Source organism: Tachysurus fulvidraco, chromosome 1, assembly GCF_022655615.1.
Source record: "Tachysurus fulvidraco isolate hzauxx_2018 chromosome 1, HZAU_PFXX_2.0, whole genome shotgun sequence".
NCBI lineage: Eukaryota > Metazoa > Chordata > Actinopteri > Siluriformes > Bagridae > Tachysurus > Tachysurus fulvidraco.
In genome coordinates, this window is record NC_062518.1 from 13475460 (window position 1) to 13502765 (window position 27306).

Consider the following 27306-nt stretch of genomic DNA (forward strand, 5'->3'; position numbering starts at 1 on the left):
TCACAGACTCTAGTCATCTGGTAAACCCCAGCTCACACACTCTAGTTATCTAGTAAACCCCAGCTCACACACTCCAGTCATCTGGTAAACCCCAGCTCACACACTCTAGTTATCTAGTAAACCCCAGCTCACAGACTCTAGTCATCTGGTAAACCCCAGCTCACACACTCTAGTTATCTAGTAAACCCCAGCTCACACACTCTAGTCATCTGGTAAACCCCAGCTCACACACTCTAGTCATCTGGTAAACCCCAGCTCACACACTCTAGTTATCTAGTAAACCCCAGCTCACACACTCTAGTCATCTGGTAAACCCCAGCTCACACACTCTAGTCATCTGGTAAACCCCAGCTCACACACTCTAGTTATCTAGTAAACCCCAGCTCACACACTCTAGTCATCTGGTAAACCCCAGCTCACACACTCTAGTCATCTGGTAAACCCCAGCTCACACACTCTAGTCATCTGGTAAACCCCAGCTCACACACTCTAGTTATCTAGTAAACCCCAGCTCACACACTCTAGTCATCTAGTAAACCCCAGCTCACACACTCTAGTCATCTGGTAAACCCCAGCTCACACACTCTAGCTAGTGACAGCAGCACAACAGCCCTGTACAGAGATTATGAAAAGAATGCACTAACGTACTGTAGTGTAAAGCAATGTCTCCAAGAATGTATATTTATATGGTTAGGTTCTTGAGATGTTACTAGATTACCATTAAATAATAAGACAGCATCTTGCTTTATACCAAAAATCCTTGTTGTTTTATGGCTCATGTCATCTCTGTTATGCCCAGGGATGAAAACAGCAACCTTATTCAGGGCATACTGTACATAGTATCCAACAGTATTTGAACGAACATGACCACTTTCCATTATTCATTTCAGTTTGCACGGTATTTGCCACTATATTTATAGTAATTTTCCAATTCTTTTTTCATATTCATTCTATACAAATCTCTTGTCCCTATTCATTTTATCACTGTTTACAGTAATTATACTGTTGACAGTGTTTGCACTGCACTGCCACTTTAATTCCACTTAAATCAGCCAATCATGTGGCAGCAGAACAATGCAAACAATCCTGCAGATGCAGGTCAAGAGCTTCAGTTATTGTTCACATCAAACATCTCTGTGGCTTTCATCTTGGCATGAATGTTGGAACCAGATGGGCTGGTTTTAGTATTTCAGAAACTGTTGCTCAACTGTTATTTTCACAAACAACAATCTGTAGAGTTTACACTGAATGGTGGAAAAGAAAACTTGTTTATAAAAGAGGTCAGAGGAATAAGGAAAGGTTGGTTCAAGCTGCCAGGACATCTATAGTTACTCAAATAATCACTTTTTACAACCTTCATGAGGAGAAAAACTTCAACAGCAGAAGCAGAAAACTATGTTAGGTTCCACTCATGAGAGCCAAGAACAGGAATCTGAGGCTATCATATGCACAGACTTCATCCAGAAGATCATCAGTTTCTGAAATACTTAAACCAGCCCTTCTGGTACCTACTGTAGAACCATGATTCAAGTCACAGCAATCAACTATCTACTCTATCTATCTATCTATCTATCTATCTATCTATCTATCTATCTATCTATCTATCTATCTATCTATCTATCTATCTATCTATCTATCTATCTATCTATCTGTCTGTCTGTCTGTCTGTCTGTCTGTCTGTTTCAGAATTAAAGATATCAACATTTTAATTTGTCCATGTTTTTATGTCATTGATACATTCATTGCTGTAGAAATGAAAGACAATGTTGTGTTTGCAAATTAAATGTCCATGAAGCGTTAATAATAGCGGACCCAGAACAGGCCCTTATGGAATGCCATATTGTATTTTTGCATATCCAACAGGAAAGATTTAAATTGGTGTGTAATGGGAAATAGAACCTGAGGCACAGTGAGAACATGAAAACTCTATGCACACAGGCTGGAGGCTGGGATTGTATGAATTGGTAGGTTGGTCTCCTGATTGGAAAGTAGTAAGTTCAAATCCCAGGACCACCAAGCTGCCACTCCTGGGCCATTGACTGCTCAGTTAAATGTAAGCTGCTATGGATGAGGGTGTCTGCCACATGCCATAAAATGTAAATGAACTTCTAAACTTGGAGGTTTGAATATTATATGTATATAAACGTATAAAAAAATGCAATTTTATTTCTTCTGCTTTCTAGAAAGCATTGTGCATTTCCATTGCACATATCACATTCATTCAGCTCTTTTTTGTTTCATGTTCTTCCATACTCACAAGAAGTCTTGGCTTTCTTCTAAGTCTAAGACACTAATTTATGATAAAATGTCCCATGGCTGCATTAGGGAAAGTGATTATTGTTTCATTAAACTTGGGCCACATTGAGAAATGAGATAGGGAAGATCTTACAATGAAAAGTCTTTGTTCTTCATGACATTCTTCCCCATCTCATTTTTACTTAGTCAATTTATTGACATTTTCAAATTAATTTAAATAACTAGAACATGTCAGTTTGTGCAAGTAGGTGCATGAGCTCCCGTTGTGCACAGCCGGAGTGCACATTGTTCCTTCTTGCTCAGCAAATGGAAACTAATCCAAAGGTTAACCCCAACACACAGTCAGACAGGCAGTGAAAAGAATGAGAAAACGAGGCGGTCAACTGAGTGGCATTTAAGAACCATATTTTTTTTAGACCAAAAGAGGTGGAGCACCAACAGCACCTTCTATCCTTAGGGAAAATCTGATTAATTAGGGGCTGTGGAGGTGCTTGCTGTGAGGAAGGGTGAAAGAGTGAAAAAGAGAAAATAATAATATGAGAATGGAGGGGGATGTTGTTAGGTGAGATAACTGACAGAGTGGAGTGCATCCATATGTTGACTGATAGGTTGACAGGTTCAAGAATAAGCCAGTGAGATTATTGTTGTGTGTGTTTGTGTGTGTGCTTGTGATTGTGTGTGTGTGTGTGTGTGTGTGTGTGTGTGTGTGTGTGTGTGTGTGTGTGTGTGTGTGTGGGTGTGGGTGTGTACCTTGCAGATCAAGCTTTTTTTTTTTTTATCATTTTCCCCATCTTCTACTATAGAATTAAAGAGTTTCATGACAACACTGCAGCTTTATCAACATCCCAACAGTCATAACCTTAACGCTCATGGTGTCTGCCTGTGGGTTTGTGTATTGTACCATACTAAGGATCAGAGGGTGTATTTGTACTGCCAGTCTGCCCTGGAGACATGTCAGTCACGCATCGCCTTGAGACTCCTATCCCACATTCCCTTTACAGCCTAAAACTCCATTCTCATCCAGCTGTTTATCAGCGAGTCTCTGGAGCCCGGGTTATTACTATTTGGTGGTTGATTATATTTTTGTTTATATGTGTGCATTTTTTTTATGTATGTGTGTGTGAGTGTGGCATTTTTCATATGCCCACCCATCTAAACTGAAAAGATATTATGCATGTTGCTGAGGGTTAGATATTAAATATTTTGATTTATAACCAAGGGCTGTTGCTGTTGCTGCTGCTGCTCTGTAGGAATCTGAATAGTTTCTCTCCCTCTGTGTGTGTGTGATTTTCTTTTCCTGTTCATTGATTGTAGTCAGAGGCTTGAGCTGCCTCATAGCACACACACATACACAGATGCTGGGCTGTCTCAGCGCAGATGAATAAACACCCTGACCTCGCTGGCATTTCCCAACTGCCTTTTTTTTCTCCAATGACACTTTAAAGCTAAAGTGTGGCACATGGTCAAGTGCACATTTTAAAAAGTCGTCAGCTCCTCAGTGATCCTGCTGTCAGGATAACAAGGGAATAAATAGAGAGAGTGAGAAAGAGATAGATAGAGAGAGAGAGATAGATAGAGAGAGAGAGAGAGAGAGAGAGAGAGAGAGAGAGAGAGAGAGAGAGGAAAAAAAGATGTCTTACTTTGACTACTATTGTACATTTTGTTCTGCCTGTTTATCAAAGCAATCCTGCATCTACGCTTGCATTCTCAACTGTTTGTAGGCTTAATGATGCCAAAAGGTATGTGCTAAGAAATCACTCAATTACTCTACACAGGTTTTTTCAACACATGAGGGATGAAGGAAGTAGCGTATTTTCATAAAGCTGTCATTTTGTTTTGATTTGTAAGCTATGCGCAGACCTCGCTCACTTACAGTACAGCAAGAGCTTTATGCGGATTAGAACTTTTGCACTTACACTAAGGAAAGGATTGGTGTGTCAGCAAATCTCTGCAGCACGCTCTTGGAAGTTTGTTAAAACAGATCTTTAGGTGAGTTTGTCATTTTGGCCTCTAGCAATCATGGGAGTTATTAGATTTACCGCAGAAGCAAGTTAACTCAACATAACATGCTGATGTAGAAAAATAACCAATAACTATAACCAGAATAATCCTGCACTAATACCTAAACACTTTAATATGAGCTAATGATTAGTTAAGGCACATATTAATCACCAAGTAATGAAGAGCTAACCTTAACTACAACATGAGTAGCTTCATGCTTGAATAACCACCTCCTTAAGTACATGTATTAATTAACATGAAGAGCTTATTCGACCCTTCTCTATTAGAAAGAATACATGCCGAACATTTTGAGTGAGTGAGTATTCATATAGATTTGCAGGAGACCTGATTGACATCGACGCAGTAAAGCAGTCAAAATAAACACTGCAAGACTATAAAAAGGCTGGTTTGAAATGCTGGTAAATGAACGTTACTGTATTTATTTCACTCGGGTGGGTAAAAGAGCCTCGAGCCTGAGCCATCCAGAGCATCCAGCACCATGCAGTGATGTTTGTGCAAATTCTAGGAACTAGAAAAGAAACTGATTTCTTTCTTACCAAGCAGGTTGATTTGGTTTACTGGCCTCTACATACTCTTCAGAGTTATGCAGACTGCTCATAAAACTCTCTATTACGTGTATGTCCCAAAGAATCTTTGACAAGCATTCCTTCAAGCTTTCCACAAAGATCCTTTGGCTGGGCACTTTGGACGGTTTAAGACCACCAAGAGAGTACAAGCTTTGGCTTATTGGCCTACTCTCAGCCATGATGTTAAAGAGTTTATACAGCATTGTCAGATCTGTCAGCATTACAAGCCGGAGAATCGGCAACCATCTGGAAAACTGCAACAAACCATAGTTAAACGACCATGGGAGATGTTAGGAGTGGATCTAATGGGTCCTTTTCCACGTATGTCCTCAGGAAATGTATATCTGTTAGTCTTTGTGGACTTCTATTCACGGTGGGTTGAATTATTTGGATTGAAAAAAGCCACAGCTGAGACCATCTCTAAGGTAATGATCAATGAAGTGTTCACCAGGTGGGGTGTTCCATTTTTATGTAACACTTTCCCTCGTTAACGTTATGCTGGGGTGCCAGACAGAGATAAATACTCTGTCAATTATAGTAAGAATAGTCAGTCCAGTCAGAAGGAGAGTGAACAAAAGACACATGTATCTTAATGCATATATCCCAAATCTTGGAAGAGTAAACCAAATAATGCAGAACACAAACTTTTCACCATAACGCAAATTTTCAGTGTATTCAATAATAACAGTGCACCAGTTCCATCACACCAGAGTTCTTTCAGTAACAATGTCCTAACATTTCCTTAATACTAATGGTGATTAGTACATGCCTTAACCCAACATTAATTTGTTATAAATTAAGGATTCGTTTATGTTTTAGTACAGAATTATTTACTGTGATTGTAAAGTATTACCAGTTAACTGACTGATACAATGTCAAGGTGGTTTATCTTAATTTCTCTTATACCATAATTTGTTAACAGTTTCTTGTTGTGGATCATCTATGTATCATGTTAATAGCTGTTAGCACTTGCATAATAGTATTTCCCCTATCACCAGACAATAGTTATTGAAAAAATTCAGCTTGGAATATTGTTAAGAATCCACACAAGCTGCTTCTGAAGACTTCCTTAACTTCAATGTGTCTTAAAGCTTTACAACTGATTGTTACAAAGCACTGATAATGGCGACTCCTTTTAAAAAATGCTAACGTTAAACAGCGATCTCATCAACATCAAAAGTTGGACAAAAGCGTTTATTACAGAAGTGAATCAAAAGTTAGCAGCTGGAAGTGCTGCTTCTGCTGCCGTGAAAGGAAATGAATCCTGCCAACCAATCGGACTTGATATGAACAGTGTTGTGCTATAACACAATGTACCGGAAAGGTAGAGGCATCTTGACACTGTGTTGTATGATGTCCTTTGATTTGCTGGGTTTCACTCTGGATGGCCTCTCATTAGTTTTTAGCTATCAGTGTCTGCTTCTCCACTATAACAGAATGGGATTTTTATTAGCAGGGACCGCTCCCGGGTCAGCAGAAAAAGCCCTGAATAGAATGTGTAAGTGACGGGTACACTGGAAGAGTGGACACATTTCAGCCATTATTAGCCCTTCTGCCACGGCCCGCATGCTGCAATTTGTCTGATTTACTCTCGGCGCAAGTGTTGCCAGAGCAGTGGTGATTAATTGTTATTAAACGAACTGGAGTGTCCTCAGGGGAGGACAGGCTACAATACACCGGTGCTCTGGCACTCATCTGTCGTGTGTTATTAGTCCGGAGTGATGTGGAAAGCACCACAATGACAGAGGAATTATTTGCAAATAGCACCGAATGTGGAACAGGGACAAGGAGCGAGACCCAGAAGTGATAAGAATCTTCATTTCTTTTATGGAATATTGTGTTTTTTTCTTTTTTTTTTCTTTTCCCCTAACCAGGCTTAGTTTCCATGGTAGCTGCTAAGAAAAGCAGGCTTTTTTTCCTTCTCTAAACCGCATTATTGAGTAGTGTTTCCTACTGTGCAAGCAAAATCTCTGTATTCATATAGCCCATGGTGTATTCTTGTGACAGTCCCTTACTGAAATTCTCATTAATACACCGCCTTTACCCTAATCCATTGTGTTATTGGTGTTCCTTGTAACTCAGCCAGATCATTACTGCTGTTTATATTACACGGCGAGTATTGATTTTCAAGTAAGCCATTACAGAGCCGTCTTACGAGGAACCGAATGCTACAACTCCAACGCCATGCCATCATTAATAGATTATTATAAAAACTTAGCTAAACCAAACCATTTCCAGTACAGAGCACTGAGTAATCAAGCATTGCTTAAATATTTGGTGAATGGATCACTGGATCAGTTCCTAAATAATGGTGTGCTTTTTTATGCACATGGCTGCCCTTGTAGGACGCTGCGGGATCACCTGGGAGAACAGGAAGTGTCCATTTCTCTGACCATAGATGCCTTAGAAGAAGCTGACCTGGGTAACTACACATGCTATGTGGAGAACGGGAACGGCAGACGACAAGCAAATGTCCTGCTCACCAAGCGCGGTAAGAAACTAGACAGAAAATCACACACATACACACACACACACACACACACACACTCTCTCTCTCTCTCTCTCTCTCTCTCTCTCTCTCTCTCTCTCTCTCTCTCTCTCTCTCTCTCTCTTATTAACACATGAATCAGAAGCATTGGAAGTTTGTAGGATGGATCTAAATCTAAATGCTTCTTCGTGGGTGGTTAGAATAACACATACAGAGCAGATGATTATGTACAGTAGGTGTCAAAAAAACACTGTTCTGCAAACTGACTGCAGCATAACGATGTTCATAAAAGATCAACGAAGGTCAAACCCGGCCTATTCCATCACTCCAGACATTCAGCGAATGTGTTGTTTCCTTTTTTGACCACATTTCATTGGTTCTGCTAAGAAACACGATTAAACAGTTGGAATTAGTTGAAATGAATTTCTGGCTCAGTCTCGGACTCCATTGGCAAGCACATGTTTCTCTTAGCACAGAGACCAAATATCTGTAATGACCCCGATCAAAGCCTGCCGTTTTTTTCTCTCTCTTCTTTTCTTTTAATTTACCTTTTATTTTGATTAGAACAAAAAAATATATATATATATATATATATACAAACAATTTACTTGAGATATCTGCTGATGTATACTGTCATTAAAAAAGCATATATACATGATTTAAGGCTTCTGTTTGAATTTAAAAGTCAGTTTCTGGCATCATCTTCGGTGCTTCAGAGCTTGAACCTGTTATATTCATCCTTCCAAAAGATCTGTATTTATTTCTGATGAAAAAAAAAAATTCCACTTATCTCTGTCTTATGGTTACAGAATAAACACACGTTTGCCAAACTGCAATGTTATTCTTGTTTGCTAAGTGACTTCCTCTATGCCCTCATGAGCCACTTTTTCAGATTCCTGCTTTCTCTTGCCTTTTAGAGGTACTCTATAATCGAAATTGTTGCACTCATTCTTTGTCGAGAGGCTTAGATTCACATCTGGAAGGATTGTTAAGGGGCAAAACATTGCAATACAAAGGAAGCAACAAATCCATGGCCACTTTCATCTCTGTTTCGGTTCCGTGGAGAGATCGAGAGCGCATGAGTGGGTAGATTGCATTTAATCTGTTTTGGAGACATCTATTTTTCACAGCATATTTAGCTGGGCGCAAGCCTGTCCTCTGTGCTGTTGTACGCTGCTCGGCAGGTCCAGCGCCTCAGGGTCTTGTGGTAATGGAATCTCCTGCAGTGTGTGTTCAATGTCAGCGTGGGATGGATGGAGGCCACTTGTGATGCAGCTGTACTGGCACAAAGGCGGTGCCCGGTTTGATACCTGCAGGTAATTTTAATTATGCATCAACAAATGCAGATGCTTTTATCAGGAGTCAAGTGAAACTGCTACAATGCAGCTGTTTGTGTTTCTGAAATCAGGTCAGATGATAAAGGAGAAAAAAAATGTAGCACCTCTGCAGAGTGAACATTATTATAATTAATTACGTACTATAAGGTAAGCAATGGCGACTCGTTCTTAAGAACAGAGCAGCAGATAGGACAGATCAGCTTGCAATAACTGCTTCAAATAAGCTTCATACAATCCTAACTAAAAAAAAAAAAAAAGAAAACTACAGTGCTCACTGCCCCATTTAGCTCCTCGGAGTTATTAATATTGACCAAGTGATCAAATAAATCAAAATAAGGCTGACTGTGGTAAGAGCTATGCTGCCCCATTCAGGGAAGGAACAGCAGATAGGACAGATAGTGACTGGGTTGCCAGATTGGGCCTGTGGAAAACTCTGGATAAAATCTTGTTTTATAGTAAAAAGAAAGAAAATAAATGTAATATATTGATATCTATGATAATGTATACAGTATGTAAAAGATTAAGGAAATGTGTCATGAATGTTTCGCAAATGTAAAATGTGGAAATGGGAAACAAAATGGGAAACAAAATTTATTTAAGTCCAGGAATATAATCTAGAATCAAGGTTAAAAAAAAAAAAAAACAGGCAGTGGTAGAGCGATGTGCAAACAGAGTAACAGAGACAGAAACAAAACAAAAGAAATGCAAAAAAAAACATAGAAAAGCAACACAATGAGCAAAAGGCTCAGTAGTGCTATACAACAAGATCTGGGCAAATACTTGACATTTTTGTGTATGGAATGAAAATTCCTTATAGGTGTGAGAGTGAGGATTAAACACAGGTGTGTTCAATCAGTAGCTGGGTGACCGAGCGTGTGTGTGTGTGTGTGTGTGTGTGTGTGTGTGTGTGTGTGTGTGTGTGTGTGTGTGTGTGTGTGTGTGTGTGTGTGTGTGTGTGTTGTGGGAGTGTAGTCCCCGCCGGCCATGTTTGGAGGACATGGCGTCTGCTGGGAGTTGGAGTTCATGACTGTAGTTCACATGACAGGGAGGGGGATTTGGAGTGAGTACATCAGAAATCCTTGTGCACCATAATGACCTTCACTGCAAAGCCTGAGAGGAAAAAAACACTTAGGTTTGCACGGTTCATTTTGAGCTGGAAATTCTGTTGCAATCTGACAAACATATCTACTGTTGAAAAAAATGTCCATCTAAAGCCACTCAAAACATGCTGCAGCTTGAGACTGTATGCTATCAACTACATGAGCCATTTGTTCCAGAGCTGCATCTAGAAGCCTGTAGCATGAGATACATGTGATAGCCTCTTGACTAAAATTTATCGGAGGTTTTTTCTATCGTTATTAACGTCGCCCTGCTCCACCTACAGTACATCTCTAATCATGATCTGCTGCTGAAAGTAGGTGTCCCTGTGACACACACACTAACACAGACATGTAGGAGAATGAGGTTAAGTGTGCATTTAACATCTTTTTTTTTTTTTTTTTAAAGCTGAATTCTCTTATAGGAGGCCATAACAGGCCCACAAGGCTATAAACCTTACTGTGATTTATGGTTCTTTAATCTTGACCATTTTAACATGTCTCCATATTTTTTTTAACAAGGCAGAAAGTTGGTGGTCTGGTATTGTGAATTATACTTTATGTCTGCCTGGTAAAATATTGAAGGCATCCAGAGGCTGAGAAACAGCCATGATTGACAGCTTCTTGTCCATGAACAAAGAGGTGCTTATTAATCTTTGGTGTGTATATGTGTGTGATTGTGTGTGTGTGTGTGTGTGTGTGTGTGTGTGTGTGTGTGTGTGTGTGTGTGTGTGTGTGTGTTTGTGTGTGTCAGTGATATACGTTGAGGATTCTTTCAGATAGCACTGATGGTTCTTATTGAATAAGTCAGATGTGCTTTTCTCAACCAATCAGGATGCCCTCTAAGGAACAACAGCGGTAGACGTTATGAGGATGTTCAATTTCTTGACCTTCTACAGGACAAGCAGTAAGACCTGAGATAAGAAAAGGGAAACAATTTCCAAATATTTCACGTTTCCTCACTCAGTGTTAGTTTGACGGTTCGTTTCAAACTTTTCAAACTGTTTTGGACCAGGCTTCAGTTCTTGTGTGTGTGTGTGTGTGTGTGTGTGTGTGTGTGTGTGTGTGTGTGTGTGTGTGTGTGTGTGTGTGTGTGTGTGTGTGTGTGTGTGTGTGTGCACGTGTGATATACAGTGATACAGTGTTTAACGCTAATTTTGTCCTACACTTGCACATTATACTTTCTCACTGTTTTTTTCCTTTCTCTCTCAATGCTTTGTAGATATTGTATGCTAACAATCATGCCAAGTACAGTACTTAACCTCTTAAAAATTCTCACAAAGATCACTGATGGTTCTTCAGGACTTCAGAACTTCTAAATCTCTGAATAAGTCTAAAAGTGATGCTCTGTGCTAGTTGAGCCTATCAAGCTGCATGAACCGTGTACATTTTTATGCAAAGGTAGTTACTTTATTTCTAAAAGAAGAGAAGACTCTCTCTCTCTCTCTCTCTGCAGTCACACTATATTTAACATTCGACTCATCTTTTCTTTATTTACTATTCAGCACCCATGATCATGTTTGCTTGGTGGTGTGTCCTGCGTGTTTGTACTGAATGAAGGAAAGCACTGATTTACTGTATTTTGTTTTATTTATGTCAAGGGTTCAGTTGTCTATTTAAACCTTAGGCATCTGAGGCGTTTGAACTCGCTATGACGTTTGTTCTTATTTCAGTTCTTTAATGCCAAAAGTCTCTTTACGTTTTATCTGCTGAATGAGCCACACGTTTGTGTGAAAATCAAGTTTGAACTCTATTAGTAACTCTATCTTTTCACTAGAGGGTCACTGCGAATCCATCCTGAGTTCCTCTGACTAATCGACTTTATCTTGTAAAGAAACGTTTCTTCCCTGATATCAATTCTACTGACTCCGCCTACACACTTGCACACCGCATGAGGGCCCAAAGAACAGGATGAGAACGAGAAAAATGGATGAGAATGAGGAGAACGTGGAGACGTTCACAGTCACCAGATATTTTCCAAATTGAAAATCTATGGGAGGTTTCGGAGTGACGTGTTAGACAGCGCTCTCCATCACCCTTCACGGTCGCAGTGCTGAAGAGCTTCGCTGGTGGTCCGTACATGACTAAGACGTGTTTTTTTTTCCCCTCTTTAATTTGTCACCCATCTGTCCATAAACAGACACAATGTGACACTCACAATCTCAGTCATGCCAGCAGTGTGGGAAGCATGTAAATGTGTCATGAGAGAAATGATTAAGCAATTACGGTTATTATCTTCAGCTACAATAACAACATGACTAACGAAAGACCCTCTACTACACAAATGTGTTTGAGCTTTTAGACAAAGTCAGGTTTATTTCATAGATCATTTTATTTATCAAGATTTTAAAATGCCTATGTAATTTGTCTATGGAAAACACAGTATAAATAAAGAAAAGTGACACTGACAACAAAGTGAAACAAATGAAGCTCCATGCTATATAAAGAATTATTTAGAAACTTTATAACCTGCAGGTAAAGATGTTCTTTATCCTGTTTGTCCGTGCCTGGATGCTCCAAAAACACTTGCCAGATGGCAGTCTGGGAAACAGCTTGTGTGCTGAGTGACTGAGGTCTGAGGTGATTTTGTGAGCCTTCCTCAGGCACCGTGTCCGGTAGATGTCCTGTAAAGTTGCAAGTCTGTTGTCTGTTGCCTGGGATGAGTTCTGCTGTTCTCAGTACTCTGAGTTTGTGCTTGTGGGTGGAGAAACTGCCATACCGTGAGGTTATACAACCAGTCAGGATGTTCTCCATGGAGCAGAGGTAGAAGTTAGAGGTCAGTGGAAACTTCTTGACCTTCCACAGGACAAGCAAGTTCAACTTAATGATATTAGCAATAAACAAGTGTATATATGTCAAAATGGTTCACATTTCCTGAGGCACAGTGTAGCATTTTTCTAAATCAATATTAATGGCGATTTTTCGAATTTTGGAAACTTTGGTGTTATTGAAAAGGACTACACAAACTCTGGATTTTTTTTTCATTTCAAGCTGTTGTGAGCAGCTCTGACAAGCCTGTAATAATCATTCTCAGTCAGCGCCGTGTCTGTTTTGCTGTCAAATTGAATTGACGTGTAGCCTCGTACACCAGGCTAGGTTTTGTCCAAACTTCCTTGTGCTGCAACATGTGACACGTGAGGGCTGTCCACCAATAGAAGGGAGAGAGTAAGTGTTTATCTGTTCTCTGATCGGATAGAAGTGATGCATGCAGAAAGTTTATACTCCTGTCAATTTTTGTAGCAGGAGAAATGTACCTGGCATGCAGATTTGAATATTTCAAACCCATTTTTTCTGACTGTGTAGTGAGCAGAAATCATTAGGGCCTTAAAGTGAGATCGGCAGAGCAGCGGAAGATGTTGTGCTCTGAATGTTATTAGGCAGTGAAACTGTAGAGTGAAGAGTATGGTGTCTTCTTTTCCCTTCAGGAGCCTTCCTTTGATGCAGCATATGGAAAGGATTTACTCCAGAACTCACAAAAACATCTCTGCAGCTCTTGGTTCTTAATCTTCTGCTCAGAAGACACAGTGTTCACATCCCCTGCTCAGATGTTTATTTCATGAGTGTAATTCTGCAGTATTAATGGCTTTCAGATCTGCTGCAGCACTGTACTGTCGTCTACATAGAAATCTGTACGTTCATTTCATAGTCTCTAAGATGAGGATCACTGTGAAAGCACTGGCTTGAGTACACACACACACACACACACACACACACACACACACACACACACACACACACACACACACATGCACACAGACACGGTTATTACATTATGCTTGTTCTTCTACATTAATGTAAGCAGCCTTCTCTCATTTTTTGCCTCTGTCTCTCTCTTTGTCTCTATCTGTCTCTGTATCCTTCATTCTCACTCTGTCTGTGTCCTTCTATCTCATTCTCTCTGTCTCCTCTCTCTCACTGTCTCTCTGTCTGTCTCCATCTTTCTCACTCAAACTCTGTCTCTATTTCACCTTCTCTCTCCATCGTCTGTCTGTCTGTCTGTCTGTCTGTCTGTCTGTCTGTCTCTCTCTCTCTCTCTCTCTCTCTCTCTCTCTCTCTGTATCTCTCTGTGTCCTTCTCTCTCACTCAGTCTCTGTCATCTTCTTCTTCTTCTTCTTCTTCTTCTTCTTCTTCTTCTTCCTCTCTCTCACTCAAAGCACGTAGCTTTAAGAGCCCTTTAGCTGCAGAGAGTCTGAAAAATAGGCCATCTAATTAGAGGATGTGTTCAAATTAGAGAACAAAAGCTGCTTTGAAGATGCATTTCTACCTGTTACATATTGCTTTCGCTTTAAAACTTAATTAGCCACTGCGCTCATCCATGCTATAATTTGTGCCATTTGAAAGAATGACCCTATTCCCTTTTTTTCCTGTTTAATAGCCGTTAGGAGTAATGAACTTTTCCTCTCAGAGGTAATTGTGTAGCTTAATGCTCACTATTGACTTCTGAATCAGGTTTTACTCAATTGTTTGGATATTTGGATTTTTTTTATTTTCTTTAAACAGTGCTTGAGTTTCTGAAGAATTTTTGAAATAGCAGTTTATTGTCATATCTGGATGGAGTGATGATGTGAATGGTCTGGATGGTGTGATGGCATTAATGGTCTGGATTGCATGATGGTGTGGATGGTGTGATGGTGTGGTGGCATTAATGGTCTGGGTTGTGTGATGTGTGGATGGTGTGATGGTGTGGATGGTGTGATGGAGTGGTGGCATTAATGGTCTGGGTTGTGTGATGTGTGGATGGTGTGATGGTGTGGAGTGCGTGGATGGTGTAATGGTGTGGATTGTGTGATGGTAAGATGATGTGATGGTGTGATTGTGTGGATGGTGTGATTGTGTGGATGGTGCTAATGTTCTGGATGGTGTGATGACGTTAATGGTCTGGATGGCGTGATGGTCTGGATGGTGTTAATGGTGTGGATGGTGTGATGGTCTGGATGGTGTTAATGGTGTGAATGGTGTTTTCATATTAAGAATAAATGAATGAATAAATGAAAGAATGAACAGGTTATGCAGCAAGATTAATTTTTATTTATTTATTTTATTTATTTTATTTTTTTATTATTTTTTTAGGAAGATTGACACACCTAAATCCTCTGCTTTTCTTTCTTCTCTTTCCTAGTTGCCTGAGCGACCTGCTCCACTGTAAACCTGGGTTTTTATTTAAAGTGTCAGTGTCACTGTTATCTAAGCATGTGTTGTCCTGCCACTTCTGCCTGCGTTCTTTCGATAATTGTTCCATCACTTGGCACAGACAGCACCTATAATAAGTTATTAATGGCACCAGAGGTGTCTATGCTGACATCTTGTGCTTGCTTTTCCAGCACATTAGGCAGCCTGCTCATTTTGTGAGTGCAGAGTAAAGATGGCTGTACGTGACGGCATAAAACACACAAGAATGTGGTTGCATTTAAATCAAATTCATCCTGAACTGATGGCAGAGACGATGGTAAAATATTAATAAAATGCACAGGTTTGAGTAGCGCATTCGACTCCCAGCATGTGAACTGTTTCCCTTAGCAAGCGTTAAACAAAGCATTTTTTTTTTTTTCTTCTCAGCGAAACAAGCACACAAGATGCATTCGGTGTGTCAGGAAGGCAAATCAGTGAGCTCTTTTCCCATTTGCATGACACTAAGCCTCCAAACAATGAACCTCATCCATCTTCTCTCTCTCTCTCTCTCTCTCTCTCTCTCTCTCTCTCTCTCTCTCTCTCTCTCTCTCTCTCTCTCTCTCTCTCTCTGTCTCTCTCTCTCTCTCTTTTCAGCTTCATTCCTGAGTCATTCCTGCCTTCTCCTTTCCTAGAAGAAAGCAAATATCAGTGACTGATTCCTCAGCAGCCGCTGTCCAAATATCAGCTCTGACAGATCGAGATGGCAGCAGCTCCATCTGAGAGAGAGAGAGAGAGAGAGAGAGGAATGATGAATCACACAACACCAAGTGGCTTTGTAAAATCTATTGGCACATAAGTGAAGCATAGACCTGCCAGTTCAAAGATAATTTGTCTTAATCTACACAGTGGTCAGAAGGAGAAAGAAAGGGCGATGAAGAAAAATAAGGGGATTGGGTGGGTGGGTGTTGTGGGGTGGCTGAGAGAGCAGTGGTGATGGACATATTGGTGATGGACATGGCAGATATGGTTAGAACACAACAAGATCTTCGGAACAGAAATAATAAAGAGGGGAGTGAGTGGAGAATAAGAGGAGGATTGGAACAGGAGCTAGATAAAGTTAGTAATGTAGTGTGGCTCTAAGAACCACACTAAGCTTTTATGCCTATACAGACACTGTGTGTGTGTGTGTGTGTGTGTGTGTGTGTGTGTGTGTGTGTGTGTGTGTGTGTGTGTGTGTGTGTGTGTGTGTGTGTGTGTGTGTGTGTGTGTGTGTGTTTGTGTGTCTGTCTTTTTCTTTTCTGGCCATTGTGGTCTGAAACAGGCTTCTAGGATGGATCATGCTTGTACAGGTTTATGATGGATTGATGGATTGCGACAAATACAGTCCGTAGTAGAACAAGCAAACATTAGTAAGGTGATGGGCCATGCCTACAGTCTGAGCAATTTAGCAGCATAATATTAAAGAATCTAGACACACACACACATGCACACACGGATGCACACTAACCAATCCAGCTCCTCTTTACCCTCTATACTTTGTCTGAATGCTACACGTATCCTAGCAGGAGTCGTATTGGAAGCTGGCAATTGAAGCCATGATGAGTTAAACCTTAAATCGATTTTCCTTAAGTGGTTTGCAGGATTTGGACCATTGCAATTCGTTCTTCGGAACAAAGCAACACAAGTGTGCTTCTTTCACATGGGAAAATGTGCCTTAACTATGTCTAATTGGCAGAATGGCTTATATCCTTCTCTGCATGACTTCCTCAGGTCGGGTTTCGCCTCCCTCTGTATTACAGTCCGACGCCGGAATATTCCCTTGCTCAGCTTTTACTGTTGGGTGTTGTTGCGGCCACTGGAATGATGGATCATGAGGCTGCGAGAAAAGTTCGATTATCTATGAAACTGGCTGCTTGAACACTAATCATTTGATCCTAGTTGGATCCAGAGAAAGCTGCTCACAAACAGCGTTCCATTGACTACTCTGTGTGTGTGTATGTGTGTATGGACTGGGGGGTGGTTGAGATGGGGTCTGGTGTCAAGGGAGAGTAGCATCTAATAAGCTTCGAACAGAGCAGCTACCTAAAGAAGTGCTGTGGAGTCTTTTTTCTCAGTCAAATGTTAATTCAATAGAGACGGTGTTGTGCAAGTTGTGAGTAAGTCTCTCTTCTCTTTTCTTCTTGTCTCTCTCTCTCTTCCTCTCTCTCTATCTTTCAGCAGAGCTCATGTACACAGTGGAGCTGGCTGGTGGACTGGGTGCCATCCTCATCTTACTCGTCTTCTTGGTCACGCTGTATAAGTGCTACAGAATTGAGCTCATGCTCTTTTATAGGAACCACTTCGGCAGCGAGGACGTGGACGGCGGTAAGACAGTTATGAGTTAAGGCTTCTATACGCTTTACCAACAGAAGCAATATTTTTTTTTTCTCTCACTACATTAATTTTATTGACTGTTGAGTATACATTTAATTATAAACACAATAAGCAAGATGCTACATTCACATATTCGGTGATTTCATCACTGCAAGCTGCCAAGTACAACCTGCGACTGGTTGCCATGGTAATAACGTTTAACAATGAGTGGCACTAAAATGGAGATTTCTACTGTCTTCTCTCCTGTTGGCTGCACAAGTTGCTCCATATTTGCATACAGTTCAACTTTGAACCGTTAACCTTGCGGAACATCAGCATCTAGTCGGCAATGGTTGCCATCGCTCAAGTCACTGGAAGTCACCAGCTCTGACTGTAAATGAATGAACCCCCTGTTGTTTTGTAGCTGTGAGTCTCTGTAGAAAGTCTAAAAAATATTTGAAGCTTATACAGTCCTGTTGCTTTCCACTGTAATCTTACTTTCCGGTCTATGGCACATCCATGACATGATGAGATGTGGGGCTACTGTAAGTGGAACTTAAGACTATTGGGACAGGAGACACTGAAAACAGAAGAGCATAGAAAAATATTGTCCATATATTGTCTTATATATTGTCTTATATATTGTCTATTTATAACTTTTTAAATTTTGTTTTTAATATTCTATTTATGTTCTCCCCGTGCCTCGGGGGTTTCCTCCGGGTACTCCGGTTTCCTCCCCCGGTCCAAAGACATGCATGGTAGGTTGATTGGCATCTCTGGAAAATTGTCCGTAGCGTGTGAGTGAATGAGAATGTGTGTGCCTTGCGATGGGTTGGCACTCCGTCCAGGGTGTATCCTGGTGTATTCTGCCTTGATGCCCAATGACGCCTGAGATAGGCACAGGCTATATTTTTCCTCTTTTCTTTACTGCATATTTCATATATATATTTTACTATTTTATTTCCTTCTATTTTTATTCTAAAACGAGATGTCTCCTTCTCCTCCCTAGAAGCTATGATGTCCGTCTAATTAGAAGCATGTTAAGGAAATAGTCTGCGTCTTAGCTACACTATTCCCTGTTTGAAAGCCCTCATCAATTGAACACACGTATACTGTCAGTTCTTTCACAGACATCAAAGTCATTTCTTCTTTGTGCAAGTGCTCATCTGAAATTATGCTGTTGATGGATCCAAATGTTGCAGAATGTACTTACTAGTTAATGTTTTCTATTAAAAGTCTGTCCCGAGACATTCGTCTACCACTTTATTAAGAACACCGATGTGCAGTTTTTCATTTCAGTATGTCACATGACAGCAGCTCATTGCAGAACTTCATGCAGATACAGATAAAGAGCTCAAGAGCTTCATTTAATGTTCACATCAAACATCAGAATGGGTAGAAAATGGGATGTCAGGTACTGTGAGTCTGGCATGGTTGATGGTGGATTGAGTATTCCAGGAGGTCCTGCTCATCTCCTCAGGTACTGATGATAAGAAAGTTCTGCAGGTGGAAACACCTCGTTAATGAGATGACAGGAAGGATATGGTGAATAATCACTCTTCACATGTGCTGAGCAGAAACGTATCTCATGGAAGATGGAATATATCCATGTAACTATATACATATCATCAGTCATTATACTGTGTTCATGTGCTCTATTTTTTACATATAATTTTTCTTATTATTTTTTATGTTGGATTTTTTTCCTCTGTCCTTTACTTTTCATTAGCTAATATATTCATTCATTCATTCATTTTCTACCGCTTTATCCGAGCTTTATCCATGGCTAATATATTTATTTTAATTTCCATTTTTTAAAATTGTTTTTATTCCATTATTTTATATTTCCTTTACAGTATATATATATCTATTTCCTCTGTTCTTTAGAGATCAATCGATTTGATTTTAATTTACTTTTAATTGCCATTTTAGCTTTTTGAATTTCATTCTATTCCTCTTCTTTTTTCTATAATGTGACTATTTTCATATACACAAAGTCATAAAAAAAGCATTTCTGTACTGTACATTCGTACTGTGTATGATTCTGTATCTGGAAAAGAAAATTCAAATTTGAATTTTGACAAGAAAAGCAGAAGAGCATATGGAGTTCCAGTCTTGTCAGTGAACAGGGTCGCATTAAAAACTTAAAAAAAAAAAAAACTGAAAGGGAGCCAGTGCAGTGATGCTGTGCGCAGTGAGCTGAAAGGGAGCCAGTGCAGTGATGCTGTGGGCAGTGAGCTGAAAGGGAGCCAGTGCAGTGATGCTGTGCGCAGTGAGCTGAAAGGGAGCCAGTGCAGTGATGCTGTGCGCAGTGAGCTGAAAGGGAGCCAGTGCAGTGATGCTGTGCGCAGTGAGCTGAAAGGGAGCCAGTGCAGTGATGCTGTGCGCAGTGAGCTGAAAGGGAGCCAGTGCAGTGATGCTGTGCGCAGTGAGCTGAAAGGGAGCCAGTGCAGTGATGCTGTGGGCAGTGAGCTGAAAGGGAGCCAGTGCAGTGATGCTGTGCGCAGTGAGCTGAAAGGGAGCCAGTGCAGTGATGCTGTGCGCAGTGAGCTGAAAGGGAGCCAGTGCAGTGATGCTGTGCGCAGTGAGCTGAAAGGGAGCCAGTGCAGTGATGCTGTGCGCAGTGAGCTGAAAGGGAGCCAGTGCAGTGATGCTGTGCGCAGTGAGCTGAAAGGGAGCCAGTGCAGTGATGCTGTGGGCAGTGCGCTGAAAGGGAGCCAGTGCAGTGATGCTGTGCGCAGTGAGCTGAAAGGGAGCCAGTGCAGTGATGCTGTGCGCAGTGAGCTGAAAGGGAGCCAGTGCAGTGATGCTGTGCGCAGTGAGCTGAAAGGGAGCCAGTACAGTGATGCTGTGGGCAGAGATCTGGCACGTTTGGAGAAGCTGCACAGTTTAACCATGACTCAATCACCTCATTCGTTCATGTAATACATTTTATTATATCTTGGGAATTAAATATGCAGTACAAAATATTACATATTTTAATGTTTTTCATTTTTTTTCTCACTGCAAATCAAGCCATTTAAGTTTTTTTTAATTAAGATTTTTAAAAATCTGTCAGGATCGTTTTACCTGTTCATTAGGAGGTGTTCTGGCAGTTGTCTCTTGTGCCATGTGTTTTTGTTTACCTTTGCCTGCCCCGCCCTGGTCTTAATTGCTTCCCGCCTCTGAACACCTGTTCCTCATGTGTCTAATTGTCTCCCTATTGATCTCTGCCACGTTGTTTTGTCTTCGTGGCCTCTGTTTGGTTTCTCTGTCTGGTTTCTCTGTCTGGTTTCTCTGTCTGGTTTCTTTTGAGTTTCGGTTTTGTTTGCTTTCCCTCAGGGTTCTCCGGTTTTCTGTTCTGTTTTGTGTGGAAATAAATTGTGTTTTTATCTATACCCGCGTTTGGTGGGTGGGTGAGTGCGTGTGTGGGTGGGTGGGTCAGTGTGTGGGGGTGGGTGTGTGAGTGAGAGTGTGTGTGTGGGTCAGTGTGTGTGTGTGGGCGTGGGTGAGTGTGTGGGTCTGTGTGCGTGTGGGGGGGGTGTCAGTGTGTGGGGGTGCGGGTCAGTGCGGGGGTGAGTGTGTGGGTCAGTGGTTTGTAGAGTGTGTGGGTGTGTGGGTCAGTGCGTGGGTGAATGTGATACAATATCTATAGTCAATGGATACAGATAACAAGAAGCACTAGTGACTGAATCTGTGAGTGTAAATACTGCAGAATTAATCTAATCTACACGGTTCCTATCAGATTCAGATTGTTAAATAGCAAACACATCCTGTAGAGCTTAATATCCTTCAAACGTCACGTATGAACATAAACCAGACGTGCTCCGGCAGCAGCAATTTACACCACCTCTCTGCTCATTAATGTTTCATCATTTCAAAATCTTTAGAACCCTGACCCGCTTCTCTTTTATTGTGGGCTCTAATGAACATATACATTTCAACCCTGTGCTCTGTTTATTTCCTTCAGTCGCAACGGAGAAATTACAAGCAGTTTATTTGATGAATTGTGTTCAGTGGTGTGCCTCGCTCCGGCTGACATTCCATTAAACAAATTGAATGGGCCTTGAACTTTAGAGCAGGACAACATGGGCTAAATATTTCAACAGATTTAACATTGTCTTGCTGGATTTGTTTTGTTTTGTCGTGAGAAACTGGTTATAAATGTAAATGTATCAAGCACAATGCAAAAAATATAGCTCGATTTATCGTGTTACTGAATTTTCAATTCAAATAAACCAAATATAAAACTATCTTTTATAGAACTATTATACAAGTTTAATAATCGTATATTGCGTTCATGAGAATATTCTTATCTAAAAATACCAAATAAATTCAAGTATATTCTAGATGTTGCCACTTGGTAAGATGTCTTTTATTTCTGCAGTGCAGTCATGTCTGAGAAGGAAGTAAAACTTTTTTGAAGTGGTTGTCAGTGTGAGGGTATTCATAATGTCCTCTAACAGGCATTGGCAGGCATCTGTGCTGAGAGAGGAAGGGAGGGAGAGAGGGAGAGAGGGAGGGAGGGAGGAAAAATATTAGTCAAGAGCCAAGGGACATGGCATACAGGATGTCACTAAGTCTACAAAACTTATGATTTTTTTTTTGTTTTGCTTTGTTTTGGTTTTTTTTTATGCTGTGCAGTTTTTTCTTCTTCCTTTTTTCTTTTTAACCACCTTGATGCCCGACATTCTAGAAGTTTCTTGCTATTACTGTCAGAGTCACAAGGCCGGTTCCTCTCTGGGGCTCGAGCGTAATAGATGGCTCTAAGGTAGATCGGAGAAGGGGGAGCAGAATAGGGATGAAGGAGACTTAACGTGAGTGCCTTGAACTTAATTCAAAACAGCAATTGTCTCCTTTAATTGTAGCACTCCAGTGAGCTCAGGGGAGAGGGGAAACAGATTTTCAATTTGCTCTCAGTTTAAGGGGATCAGTTTCAATAAGCCAGCAGGCCATGCCCATAGCTCCCTGAAGAGATGCACATGTCTCAGATACACAGAGGTGATTATTCCTCTTCCAACCCCTCTCTCCCTCTCTCTCTCTCTCTCTCTCTCTCTCTCTCTCCCCCTCTTTCTTTCTTTGTCACATATATCCCGCCCCCTCAACCAATCAACTAGCTGAGGGATCCATCTGTCAAAGATCTTCACATTTACATTATCATATCGAAAGTTAAAAGAGGTTCGTTCAATGGCTTCTTCGGTTAAATGAAGTTCAGATCTTGACACGACACCGAGGGCATCTTAGAATTATCGGAATTACACGAATTACAACCTGCTGAATGAGAAAAAGTGTTCAAATGGCACTTTGAGCTGTAATTACTAGTGAGAACCGTGGGCAAGAATTGTTCTATAATAGCTTTTTTTGTCCCAGTTTTTTTTTTTTCTTAACAAATGTCAAGTGCGTCTTTAATAACGTCACTTATCCCTGGTTTACAGATCAATTATAAATCCAAAAGAAAAGGAAGAAAAGTATTTCACTACACTTTAGTTATATAACCCCAGACTAAACTTCAATGTGGTCATCTGGGTATACGTATTTATACATTTTTTTTATATTTATATTCCATTAGCATGTGGTGATTTGCATATTAGTTCCTCTTAATTTTTTTCTTTCTGACAAAACAAAACAATGAAAGTAAACAGAATTAAATCATTTGAATGAATAATATGAATAATAAAGCAGATACATCTGTGTCTGTTTTTATAACCTGTGCCCAATTCACCTTGAAGAACAAAATAAAAGATTTTAACTTACAAACTTTGTAGGCTCCGACCAACAACTGAAGGCCAGATTAAATCTGACTGATGGTTTACTTTCTCCTCTTATTGGCTAATGTAGGTGTGTTTATTGGCATGTTGTAGTAATCTGAACTTGCTGCAAGCTGAAAAATGCAAAATCAGCGGTGATACAGCGATACTGTGGCCTTTACTGCAGTGTATAAAGTGATTAATGCAATAACTCCCAGCAGAACATGACCTTTTCCTACAGTATTTGAAATTTGAAGCATATTGATATCTCAAATTGATTCATTCTTCACAAAGTATGTTATTTGAGAGCTTGACAACTCCAGTCAAATTTTTTCTGTACACAATTCTGGATCAGTCGATCCTTTAAAAATAATCATAACAAAAAAAAAAAAAAGAAGGGTTTGTTTTATTTGAATAATTAGCAAAGCAACAGCTTGTTTAACTAAAGAAAGATGTCAGTAACCTTTTTGAATATTGTTTAAAGTAATTTTTTCTTACAAAAAAGATTACACAAACCCTTTAGTCAGTGTAGTGCTTCTTATGAAAAGACATTGCTGTCAGAGAGAAAGGAAATTGAATATAATACAAGTGTTGCTTCATCTCTCAAGGTCTAAAAAAGGGTTTCAAGTATGCTAAAAGTCTATAACACGATGGATATTGGTCATGTCAGGTACTAAATATGCTGCTTTGTTGGGCAGGAATTGCTATCAGAAAACAGAAATATAGAATATATAACCTTTAAAGCAGTTTCTTTAATGAGTGCAAAACATGTCAGCGTACATTCTAAAGGTAGTTGGCAGTAGTGAAAAAGACCAGCAGACTAATTCACTGAAATATGCTAATGTAATATACTGTGAAGGACAGCATCAGTATATCAGGAACAGACAGATAGATCTTATTTGCATAATGCAAAAGCTTTCCAGTCTGCTTTTATCGGTTATTAGTAAGAGTAGGATTTTTAAGAAAGTGGCTTCTGCCTAAAGTTTAGCATGCACAGTGTATTTATATTCATTGCTCTGCTTGGGGAGAGCTTATTCATTTTCATGTCCTGTATGTATGTAAATATCATTTAAAGAAATATGACTTTTTCTAAATAAAAAGGTCAAAATCACGATTATATGGATGCAGTTTTTTTGGTCAGATTTGCTGACTTAAGTTTACGTACAGCATAGGACGGAAAGTTATCAGTATTCAGATCTGCACTACACCTGGGCTTAAATTGATTTCCTTGGCAGCCCATATTATTGAAATGCGAGCATTCCAGCCTGGTCGATTTTTGATGATGTCTATACCTTTTATTATTATTATTATTATTATTATTATTATTATTATTATTATTATTATTATTATTATTATTTATAAGTTAAATAAAGTTGGGGGATTGACTCACACCGCCGCCTTGTGTGTGTGGAGTTTGCATGTTCTCTTTGTGCTTCGGGGGTTTCCTCCGGGTACTCCGGTTTCCTCCCCCGGTCCAAAGACATGCATGGTAGGTTGATTGGCATCTCTGGAAAATTGTCTGTAGTGTGTGAGTGAATGAGAATGTGTGTGTGCCCTGTGATGGGTTGGCACTCCGTACAGGGTGTATCCTGCCTTGATGCCTGAGATACCACAGGCTCCCCGTGACCCGAGAAGTTTGGATAAGCGGCAGAAAATGAATGAATGAATTATTATTATTTTTATTAGGGTGGGCAAGTTATTGTATTCTTTTGGTTTATTGAGTCGACGACTTCTTCTTCTTCTTCTTCTTCTTCTTCTTCTTCTTCTTCTTCTTCTTCTTCTTCTTCTTCTTCTTCTGTCTGTCTGTCTGCCTGTCTGTCCTTCTTCTAGCTACGGTGTCTATAGAACCTTCTATTAAAAAGTTGTGAAATTTGTCACACTTATTGGGGAGAGCTTAAGGAAAATTCTGACCAAATTGGGGCCAAACGCAACCAATGTTCTAGCTTCACCATTGGATCAAATTTGGCCCTAATTTGGAAATACATTTATGCTAATAACCTTTAAATCATATATCCAAAATCTAAAGCCACCTTCCCTCACTAGAGAAGTGATACAAACTCTATAATGTCAAAATTCTGCCTAAAAAGATTTCCAACATTTTGTGGATTTTGCTAAATTAATTTTGTTCAGACATCAAATTTGGTACGTGCCATCTTAAAAGTAAGCCACAGAAAAGTTTTCAAAAGAATTTTAATTAATCCAAATTGTTAGCCCATAATGGGTCAATGAATCTGACAGTAAAACTGCCAAACAGATTGTGTGGCTGTATCTCAGCAACGACTATGCGCATTGACATAAATCTTGGTAGCCAACTTCAGCATCATGCTCTTATGCTATGCAACAAATTTCATGTCATTACCATTAACATTAACATGCATAAAATGCTTCCACTTGGCTGCTGCTACAACATATCGCTACTCCTCCACATTTTGTCTTTAGCAGATTTGCCTCACATCATTGTGACTCAACAATCAAACTTCAAAGTAGCAACAGACAACACCACAGTCACAGCAGCTGCAGCAATGCTACCATGATATCCATTTGTTCTTCTAGACCTTTCCTCCTACAGTCAGAGAATGAACAGAGAGTGAAACTAAAGAAATCACTTTTGCCAAAAGTTATGGCTCTGGTGTCCTGTGACTGCTCAGGCAACAAATGGAACGTATCTGAGACTGTGTGGCTCACCATGTCTGGGTACTTGGCCCCCAAAATGCTGCTTGTGCACCCTTAAATAAGGGAAAATAGCAAGGGGAGAAGAATGAAGAGACCAACTCACTGTTCTCACTATCACTGGTCTGTATTTAGTGAAGTAGAGTCAAGTCAAGTTAAGTCAAGAAGCTTTTATTGTCATTTGAAACATATATACTGTAGCAAAGACAGAGCTAAGGATCATCAGTGTAAACATAAGTCTATAGAAGGCATCAACAGTCCATATTGATTTGTGTCATGTATACACACTTAGTCGGTTGGTGTGTAATGTTTCTACCTTCCATGTCTTTAGTGTTGCTGGAAGTGGTATGTGTGTGTCCATGGCACCCTAAAATATGTATGCCTTGGCAGTGTCGAGTGGTAACAAGCTAGTTAGCCAAAACTGTCATATTTTAACAGTTTGGGCCGTCTGTGCTGCTGTCTAGGCCACTGAAGTTCTTCGGTTCTGGGTTCTCTGGACACAGGTGGAGTCCCCTACATGTTGGTCATTAATGTAACTGGTGAATGCTTTACCTGGTTTGTTACTTCTTGTTCTCTCTCTAGCCCAAATGACATGTCCTCCTATAACTGTATGCATTTAGGCTGCACAGGTGTACTAGCATGCATGAACTCACCATCTCAAGTGAGGGTTGCTGCTGGAATGGAACTGGATAATATGTATCATCATCACCCAAAGACATCATATGACATTTTCTCTGAAAACTCTTCATGAATTTCTCAAGGGCATCCTTGACTGACTATCTGCATCAATATTTTCCATGACAGGGCAGAATTTGATAGAGAAATTGAAATCTGCCAGAAATCTGCTACACATTCTGCATTTAATTTGACAGTATGTATGTAAGTGGGTTATTGTCACTGTAGACTGATGAATAGTGCATAATAAACATAATCACAACATATTTCACCCATCTAAGAACTCTAACTCACCCACATGTGTGTACTGTAATTGTTCTCTGCAGAAGTTAGAGCTTATTGCAGTTGGAGCCATAAGCAATAAAAATGGAGCTTCTCATTCTGCCTTTGTTATAGTACTGCACCTAGTCCCTGGTTGAAAGGATCAGTGTGGATAATATTTAATAATTGTTAAGAAAACTCTGGAAAGCCTAGAAAAGGAGGCTGGATCAAACAGTCTATCAACTGATGGAATGTCCTTCTACAGTAAATACAGCAATGACATGAGGGTGTTTCCTCCCAAAATTTCCATAATGTCCTGCTCACTGGGGATGGGATGTAGTCAGTACAATGCAGGGTACCATTGTTCTTGCACAGACAACCTGAGAAAGTGCCATCAAATCTTGTAAGTAATATTTAGTTTTTTTGTACAAGGGTTGGAACAAAGAGATACTGGCTTCTACTTCTTGACACTGGTTCAACATCTTTTAGTGATATGCTCAATTGCAGCTGAATTTTCACACAGCCAATAATCATCAGACTCAAAGAAAGACTCTGACTCTTCTTTTAACATCTGGCTGGCTATCTGTCACTGGTGTTTATCAAGATGAGTTAGATCAATGGGGGATCCCATTTTTCATGTGGTGGGATGTCTCTGCTGGGGCTGTAGGCCTGGACATGGATGCATTAGAGGGATGGTCTGACTTAAATATGTTGGTGGGAAAAAGTGACCTCACTGGCTGTACAATC

The 27306-nt window shown here is 40.1% G+C and overlaps 1 protein-coding gene across 4 annotated transcripts in view; it reads left to right on the forward strand.

Moving 5' to 3' along the window:
* Window positions 1–27306, forward strand: part of il1rapl1b (interleukin 1 receptor accessory protein-like 1b) — a 313957-nt gene that overhangs the window by 267687 nt on the left and 18964 nt on the right. For 2 of the 4 annotated variants that reach the window (XM_027168684.2, XM_027168686.2), the window contains exons 8-9: window positions 7190–7335; window positions 17093–17239. In XM_027168684.2, coding sequence (XP_027024485.1) covers window positions 7190–7335; window positions 17093–17239 — 293 coding nt within the window. The remainder of the gene's footprint in view (window positions 1–7189; window positions 7336–17092; window positions 17240–27306) is intronic. The other 2 variants (XM_027168685.2, XM_027168687.2) reach the window with 1 other exon arrangement.